Raw genomic sequence first — 9,504 nt, forward strand, 5'->3', positions numbered from 1 at the left:
CACATTCCAACCTCACTGTGTACTGGCTCTTCCAACCTGTTCACATTCCACCCTCACTGTGTACTGGCTCTTCCAACCTGTTCACATTCCACCCTCACTGTGTACTGGCTCTTCCAACCTGTTCACATTCCACCCTCACTGTATACTGGCTCTTCCAACCTGTTCACATTACACCCTCACTGTGTACTGGCTCTTCCAACCTGTTCACATTACACCCTCACTGTGTACTGGCTCTTCCAACCTGTTCACATTCCTTTCCTCTGGAAAAAGAACACGGTTAGAAGCACAAATAAACTCATATGGTTCTTAGAATGAAGAAGAATAAAGATTGACTCAGACAGTGGAATATATTTACCAAAGGAAGTAACCAATTTACTGTCTTTGGTATATGTACCTTTTGTGCTCAGTTCTTCATCTGAACTGTCCAAATGCTCATCGTCTGGTATACCATCCAGAGGTTGGTCATCATCTGGTACACCATCCAGAGGTTGGTCATCATCTGGTACACCATCCAGAGGTTGGTCATCATCTGGTATACCATCCAGAGGTTGGTCATCGTCTGGTATACCATCCAGAGGTTGGTCATCGTCTGGTATACCATCCAGAGGTTGGTCATCGTCTGGTATACCATCCAGAGGTTGGTCATCGTCTGGTATACCATCCAGAGGTTGGTCATCGTCTGGTATACCATCTAGAGGTTGGTCGTCATCTGGTATACCATCCAGAGGTTGGTCGTCATCTGGTATACCATCCAGAGGTTGGTCATCGTCTGGTATACCATCCAGAGGTTGGTCATCGTCTGGTATACCATTCAGAGGTTGGTCATCATCTGGTATACCATCCAGAGGTTGGTCGTCATCTGGTATACCATCCAGAGGTTGGTCATCATCTGGTATACCATCCAGAGGTTGGTCATCATCTGGTATACCATCCAGAGTTTGCTGCTGCTCTATTATTCCAGACAGGAAGTCACTCAATTCATCAGTGTTGTGTTGTTTTGGTGGTCCACCACCAGTAGTAAATCTCTCTCTTCTGATCTCTGCTTTCTCTCTTTTTAAAGCCAGTTTAAGGTTCTTCCACAGAGTCTATAAAAGGCAGATATCATTTTATAATAGAAATCATGTCACAAAAATATGAATATGAGAAATGTTAAATACTGATAATAATGCAGATATCTCACCTCTAGTTGTTGTTTCTTCTTGTAATCCTGATAATAATGCAGATATCTCACCTGTAGTTGTTGTTTCTTCTTGTAATCCTGATAATAATGCAGATATCTCACCTGTAGTTGTTGTTTCTTCTTGTAATCCTGATAATAATGCAGATATCTCACCTCTAGTTGTTGTTTCTTCTTGTAATCCTGATAATAATGCAGATATCTCACCTCTAGTTGTTGTTTCTTCTTGTAATCCTGATAATAATGCAGATATCTCACCTGAAGTTGTTGTACTCTTCTTGTGGTTACATTTCCATTGAATTCACTGCAAATTGCAGCCCAACCCTCTTGTTCTACTGCTCAGTAGCAGCAGTGTGGTTTTTACCTTGAATAACTGGATGGTTTGACAACATTTGTTTTGGAGCATTTTTTTCATGCACACAAAAGTTTTTTGGAACAAATTATTTTTGCCTCTGCCATTGTTTCGTCTCAAGATTCACACTAGTATTGGTGTTTTCTATTCCGGGTTTTAATGAGCACCACTAGACCAACAGCATGTGTTCATACTGAACCTAATCAGGGTTAACCCAGGTGTTCATACTGAACCTAATCAGCATTAACCCAGGTGTTCATACTGAACCTAATCAGAATTAACCCAGGTGTTCATACTGAAACTAATCAGGATTAACCCAGGTGTTCATACTAAACTAATCAGGATTAACCCAGGTGTTCATACTGAAACTAATCAGGCTTAACCCAGGTGTTCATACTGAACCTAATCAGGATTAACCCAGGTGTTCATACTGAACCTAAATCAGGCTTAACCCAGGTGTTCATACTGAAACTAATCAGGCTTAACCCAGGTGTTCATACTGAACCTAATCAGGATTAACCCAGGTGTTCATACTGAACCTAAATCAGGCTTAACCCAGGTGTTCATACTGAACCTAATCAGGCTTAACCCAGGTGTTCATACTGAACCTAATCAGGATTAACCCAGGTGTTCATACTGAACCTAAATCAGGCTTAACCCAGGTGTTCATACTGAACCTAATCAGGATTAACCCAGGTGTTCATACAGAACCTAGTCAGGATTAACCCAGGTGTTCATATTGAACCTAATCAGGATTAACCCAGGTGTTCATACTGAACCTAATCAGGCTTAACCCAGGTGTTCATACTGCACCTAATTAGGATTAACCCAGGTGTTCTCATTTAGGCTTACTTACCTGACTCCAGTCTCCGACTAACTAAGCCAAGTTCAGGAAAGCTACTTAATTGTCCTAGTTTATCAAGTCCTGGCTTAATCTAAGCCCTGCAGGGTCTGAATGAAACGTCTGATTTTGACGTATTGTTAATTTCAAAACCTTTCAGTTTCAACAAATGCACTGGGTTGGTTGAAAAGTGATACTGTTTTGACATAGTGGAAGATACACTGAATTGATACTGTTTTTCATTCTAAAATACGTGTTCATTGGTTATGCAAGAGGGCAGCAGGTAGCCTAGTGGTTAGAGCTGACAAGGTAAAAATATGTTGTTCTGCCCCTGAACAAGGCAGTTAACCCACTGTTCCCTGGTAGGCAATCATTGTAAATAAGAATTGTTCTTAACTGACTTGCCTAGTTAAATAAAGGTTAAATAAAATAAAAAATGAAGTCTGTTGATTATCAGTCATTGGGTTAATTTATTTTGCAATATGTTCAAATTAAATCAAGCTTTATTTACACAGCACATATCAGACATGGATGCTTCACAGGAAAAAACAAATAAAAGACAATGAAAATTAACAAAATAAACAGAAATATTTAACAACACTGTTGTTTTGACAAGTAGCAATAAATCACTGATATCGATTAGGGGGGAAATCAGGTTGTTTGTGCTGTTGAAACTAACACAACTAAACAAAACACATGGAAATGGGAGATATATTTTACCTCACTGATTAGAGGACAACCTGCAGAAGACAGTCAGCTACATTTTGGAGTGATGCATTTAAATGTAGGGGTCGCTAAAAAAAGGAACACTTATTTGTCATAACTCATCAATATCATGCTAAAATCATTTGTGCGAGAGGAGGGAGATGAGGTTGAACATCCTGTTAAAACTAACAGCTCACAAACCACACGGAATCTGGGAATAATGTGTACATCCCTGGTTAGAAGACAATTTGTAGAAAACAGCTAGCTACATTTTGAAGTGTTGCATTTTGATTCAAGAGGGTCACCAACGTGGTAAGTGTAACACAGCTCTTTTTTTGTTAGTCACTTTTTGTTAAATCACATAAATAGTAACTCTTTCAATTCAGAGCCTGGATTTTTCCCCCTGAGGCTAATATCATATCATGTTGAAATCAATAGAACAGGGGACAAACGTTTATTGTACATTGTGACATCATTAAAATACTCCTACAATGTTAAAACATTCTACATTGTGACATTAATTAATTGATATCATGAAACAACTCCATCTATTTTCTGATATTTGATCAGAGATCTTTTATCAGATTATCTCTGGTCACAGCTAAGAGATTTCTCTCCTCTGTGTGTTCTCTGGTGTACTGTCAGACCGCTCGATGAAACATAACTCTTCCCACATTGATCACAGCTATAAGGTTTCTCTCCTGTGTGTGTTCTCCGGTGTACTGTCAGATCTCTAGATTTTACAAAACTCTTCCCACATTGACCACAGCTATAAGGTTTATCTCCTGTGTGTATTCTCTGGTGTTTAGTCAGACTGCTAAAGTCAGTAAAACTCTTTCCACATTGATCACAGCTAAAAGGTTTCTCTCCTGTGTGTGTTCTCTGGTGTACTGTCAGATGGCCAGATTTAATAAAGCTCTTCCAACATTGACCACAGCTATAAGGTTTATCTCCTGTGTGTGTTCTCCGGTGTCGTGTTAGATGGCTAGATGTAATAAAGCTCTTCCCACATTGACCACAGCTATAAGGTTTATCTCCTGTGTGTGTTTTCTGGTGCATCTTCAAGTTCTGTGAAGTTGAGAATCTTTTTCCACAATCTGAACAGTGGAATGGTTTCTCTCCTGTGTGTACTCGCTGGTGTCTAGTCAGATTGCCAGATGCAGCAAAACTCTTTCCACATTGATCACAGCTATAAGCTTTCTCTCCTGTATGTGTTCTCTGGTGTCGAGTCAGATTGCCAGATGCAGGAAAACTCTTTCCACATTGATCACAGCTATAAGATTTCTCTCCTGTGTGTATTCTCTGGTGCACTGTCAGATCTGTAGACTTAACATAACTCTTCCCACATTGACCACAGCTATAAGATTTTTCTCCTGTGTGTATTCTCTGGTGTTTAGTAAGACTGCTAGAGTTAGTAAAACTCTTCCCACATTTATCACAGCTATATAATTTCTCTCCTGTGTGTATTCTCTGGTGTCGAGTCAGCTGGCCAAATTGAACAAAACTCTTCCTACATTGACCACAGCTATAAGGTTTTTCTCCTGTGTGTATTCTCTGGTGTAGAGTCAGACTGCTAGAGTTAGTAAAACTTTTCCCACATTGATCACAGCTATAAGATTTCTCTCCTGTGTGTGTTCTCTTGTGTAATGAGAGCTGGCTAGATTGAACAAAACTCTTCCCACATTGAGTACAGCTATAAGGTTTCTCTCCTGTGTGTCTTCTCTGGTGCACTGTCAGATGGCTAGATTGACCAAAACTTTTCTCACATTGACCACAGCTATAAGGTTTCTCTCCTGTGTGTATTCTCTGGTGCACTGTCAGATCTCTAGATTTTACAAAACTCTTCCCACATTGACCACAGCTATAAGGTTTATCTACTGTGTGTATTCTCTGGTGTTTAGTCAGACTGCTAGAGTCAGTAAAACTCATCCCACATTGAGTACAGCTAAAAGATTTCTCTCCTGTGTGGATTCTCTGATGAATTTTAATGCCTGATGAGGTGAATCTCTTCCCACAGTCAGAGCAGCAGTGAGATATCTTCCTTGTGGGTCTCTGCTGGTGTTTCCTGAGGTGTTCTGATCTGGAGAGACTCTTCTCTGCCTCGTCAGCATCATGATGTTGTTGAGGCTCCCCAGAGGATCCACGACTGTCCCGCCTCTCTCCTGTGTGAATGACAAAATCAGACAGACGGTTAACCTGTTCGCTATAGGGGGTAGTATTTTCACGGCCGGATGAAAAACGTACCCAAATGAAACAGCCTACTATTCGGGTCCAGAGTCAAATATTTACATATTATTAGTAGATTTGGATAGAAAACACTCTAAAGTTTATAAAACTGTTTGAATGATGTCTATGAGTATAACAGAACTCATATGGCAGGCAAAAACCTGAGAGGTATCCAGCCAGGAAGTGGGCACTCAGGGTTGTAGTCATTTCAAATTATGTTCTATCCAAACTACAACTTGCACTTCCTAAGGCTTCCACTAGATGTCAACAGTCATTAGAACCTTGTTTGAGGCTTCTACAATGCAATTTGATTGAATAATACCCGGAACAGTAAGTGGTCTCGCTGGGGTCATTGACTTACCACGCGCGTTTTCACGAAGGGTTAGCCATTTTTCTTTTTCTTCTGAAATGAAACTGCTATTGTCCGGCTGAAATATTATCGAAATTCTATGTTAAAAACACCCTAAAGATTGATTGTGAACATGGTTTGACATGTTTCTACAAACGCTGAGTGAACATTATAACTTTTCGTCGACGGTGGATAGACGCGCTTCATGCATTTTGGAATGGTGATCTGGACGCGCCATCAAAACAGATTTATTTCGACATAAATGATGGACTTTATCGAACAAATTAACATTTCTGTGGAAGTGGGAGTCCTTCCGAGTGCATTCAGCCAAAGATCAGCAAAGGTAAGAAAATATTTTAAACATATTTCAGAGTTTTGTGGATGCCGTGGCTGGACGGTATAGCTGTATAGCTTGGATTGATGATGTGGCTCAGTACTCAGAATATTGAACAATGTGCTTTCTCCGTAAAGTTATTTTGAAATCTGACAAAGCGGCTGCGTAAAGGAGTAGTTTATCTATAATTCTTTAACCTCTCTAGGGTATGTGGGACGAAATCGTCCCACCTAGTCAACAGCCAGTGGAATCGAATGGCGCGATATTCAAATACCTTAAAAATGCTATTACTTCAATTTCTCAAACATATGACTATTTTACACCATTTTAAAGACAAGACGCTCCTTTATCTAACCACATTGTCCGAATTTCAAAAAGGCTTTACAACGAAAGCAAAACATTAGATTATGTCAGGAGAGTACCCAGCCAGAAATAATCAGACACCCATTTTTCAAGCTAGCATATAATGTCACACTCCTAGGACATTATGTTATACAATACATGCATGTTTTGTTTAATCAAGTTCATATTTATATCAAAAACCAGCTTTTTACATTAGCATGTGACGTTCAGAACTAGCAAACATACCGAAAACTTCTGGTGAATTTACTAAATTACTCACGATAAATGTTCACCAAAAACATAACAATTATTTTAAGAATTATAGATACAGAACTCCTTTATGCAATCGCGGTGTCAGATTTTAAAATAGCTTTTCGACAAAAGCACATTTTGCAATATTCTGAGTAGATAGCTCGCCATCACGGGCTAGCTAATTTGACACCCACCAAGTTTGGCGTTCACTAAACTCAGAATTACTATAAGAAAAATTGGATTACCTTTGCTGTTCTTCGTCAGAATGCACTCCCAGGACTTCTACTTCATCCACAAATGTTGTTTTGGTTCAAAATAATCCATAGTTATGTTCAAATATCCTCTGTTTTGTTCTTGCGTTTAAGACACTATCCGAACGGTGACGCGCGGAAGCATGTTGTGACAAAAAAATTCAAAATATTCCATTACCGTACTTCGAAGCATGTCAAACGCTGTTTAAAATCAATTTTGATGCGATTTTTCTCGTAAAATAGCGATAATATTCCGACCGGGAGACGTCTTTTTCGTTCAAAGACTGAAAATGTAAAATGGACTCTTCACGTGCACGCGTGCGCCCGTCTCATTGTTCTCAGATCGACCACTATCCAAATGCGCTACTGTTTTTCAGCCAGGGACTGTAGAGGGATCATTCAACATTCTGGCGCCTTCTGAGAGCCTACGGGAGCCTTAGAAAATGTCACGTTACAGCAGAGATCCTCTGTTTTCGATAAAGAGGGTATAGAAGGCCAAGAAATGATCAGAGAGGGCACTTCCTGTACAGAATCTTCTCAGGTTTTGGCCTGCCATATGAGTTCTGTTATACTCACAGACACCATTCAAACAGTTTTAGAAACTTTAGGGTGTTTTCTATGCAAATCAAACAATTATATGCATATTCTAGTTTCTGGGCAGTAGTAATAACCAGATTAAATCGGGTACGTTTTTTATCCGGATGTGAAAATACTGCCACCTACCCTAGAGAGGTTAATTAATTGTTATATATTTTGTCAACGTTTATGATGAGTATTTCTGTAAATTGATGTGCCCATTTTCTGAACGTCATGCGCCAATGTAAAATGTTTTTTTTTTATATAAATATGAACCTGATAGAACAACAAATGAATGTATTGTCTAACATAATGTCCTAGGAGTGTCATCTGATGAAGAACGTCAAAGGTTAGTGCATAATTTTAGCTGGTTTTCTGCTTTTGGATGGCTACCCTTGCTTGGAAAATGGCTGTGTTGTTGTTTATTTGCTGGGGTGGTAGCCTAACATAATCTAATGTTTTGCTTTCACCGTAAAGCCTTTTTGAAATCGGACAATGTGGTGTGATTAAGGAGAAGTGTGTGTATCTTTCAAATGGTGTAAAATAGTCGTATGTTTGAGAAATTTTTATTATTCGATTTTTGATGTTTTGTATTTCGCGCCCTGCTATCCCATTGGCTGTTGGCTAGGGGTTCCACCAGCAGAACGCCTAGAAGCAAGAGGTTAAAGGCCCACAACAGCAGAAATCCATTGTTTATTTGAGGTAAAAGGTGATGCCCAGATCATACCCATGAACTTGTACAACGATTGACTTCTGTTAAAATATTTGACCATTAAGACAGTCAACTTACCAACAATCATATTTTGTCTTGTTTTCACATTAGTAGTAACTAGAAATAAGTTATTAAAGTTGCTGAAATCCTAAGCAGTGTGCCAGACGACTTTTGGTCTCCAATATAGGCTCCTTTCTGTGTTTCTAAAATTGCAGCACGAGGGCAAAGCATACACAATTTGATTGCAGAAACACCTCCCTGCAAATGAGGAAACCGCTAGATATGGATGTAGTATATCTGCCTGGAGCAAAAAATGATGAGCAAAGATTTTAGTTTCTCACAATGTATTCTGAATATTACATCGCAAGATCAGGAGTGCTCCTCAAGGAAACTCACATTAAGCTCTGTGTCTATTCACTAATTCACCACCGTGGGGGAAAACTCTGGGGAGTTCTCATAGGCTGACAGCAAAAATAGCCTCCATTTACAGGTTGCTTATGAGTGCATTTCACATTACTTTTGGATTATAATTGTAAGGCTCGCTTGAATCACCTGATTAATATAATGTTTTTGTTATTGTCCCAAATCAAATGCTTTATACTTAAAAAAACACTTCAACTAGAAAAATGCTTTGGTTAGCTTTGCCATCAGCCTGACAATGAGGGTTTGAACACTAAGTGTTTAACAAATTGGCCCATAACTTTACCTAACAACAACATAGACCTACTGTAGGACCCATAACATCACCTAACAAAAACATAGACCTACTGTAGGACACATAACATCACCTAACAATAACATAGACCTAGTGTAGGACCCATAACTTCACCTAACAACAACATAGACCTAGGACTATAAATCATTTAATATTTCAGGTAAAACATGGGAACTAAACTGGCTTTGTCATGACATTTCATAACCTGATCACCAGATAATTTTGTGAATAATCCCACTAGGCTACTCTGTAATGTGTTGTCATTCTAAATGTCCTGAATAAAGGAAAATATCTCTGTGTGTTGTGCAATAGACTATCCATCAAGGAACAGTTCTCTACATATTATGAGCTAAGTATCTCTGTGTCCAGACAGACTAATGAGACCCTACTGTAAATCAAGTAGACAATAACACATTATAAACATAAATTTGTTTGAGATGTTGGATCCAACATGGAGCACGGCATAACTGTCTTTACCGGTGTAATGAATGAAGAAGCACATTTGACTGGCATGCGGAAATTATTTCCTGGATCAGCTGATGATAGTTGAACATGTGACTGTAACTAAACAGCTACAGTATTAAGTATTATGTGTAATTATTGAAGATCCACATTAATGACAGTATCCATTTGGGTGTTGTCAATAAAGTTAAGGTGACTCTTGGTTAGAAC

General features: G+C 39.0%; 1 protein-coding gene across 1 annotated transcript; it reads right to left on the reverse strand.

The window, feature by feature from the left end:
- Positions 1 to 245: 245 nt before the first annotated feature.
- Positions 246 to 5,088, reverse strand: LOC115149593 (zinc finger protein 271-like; the record flags this gene model as incomplete). The annotated part of the gene is made up of 2 exons (XM_029692547.1): positions 246 to 260; positions 3,715 to 5,088. Coding segments are annotated over 2 exons (1,389 nt in total), but the record flags the coding sequence as incomplete, so codon positions are not given.
- Between the last annotated feature and the right edge of the window lie 4,416 nt (positions 5,089 to 9,504).

This window comes from Salmo trutta, chromosome 15, assembly GCF_901001165.1.
Source record: "Salmo trutta chromosome 15, fSalTru1.1, whole genome shotgun sequence".
Taxonomy (NCBI): domain Eukaryota; kingdom Metazoa; phylum Chordata; class Actinopteri; order Salmoniformes; family Salmonidae; genus Salmo; species Salmo trutta.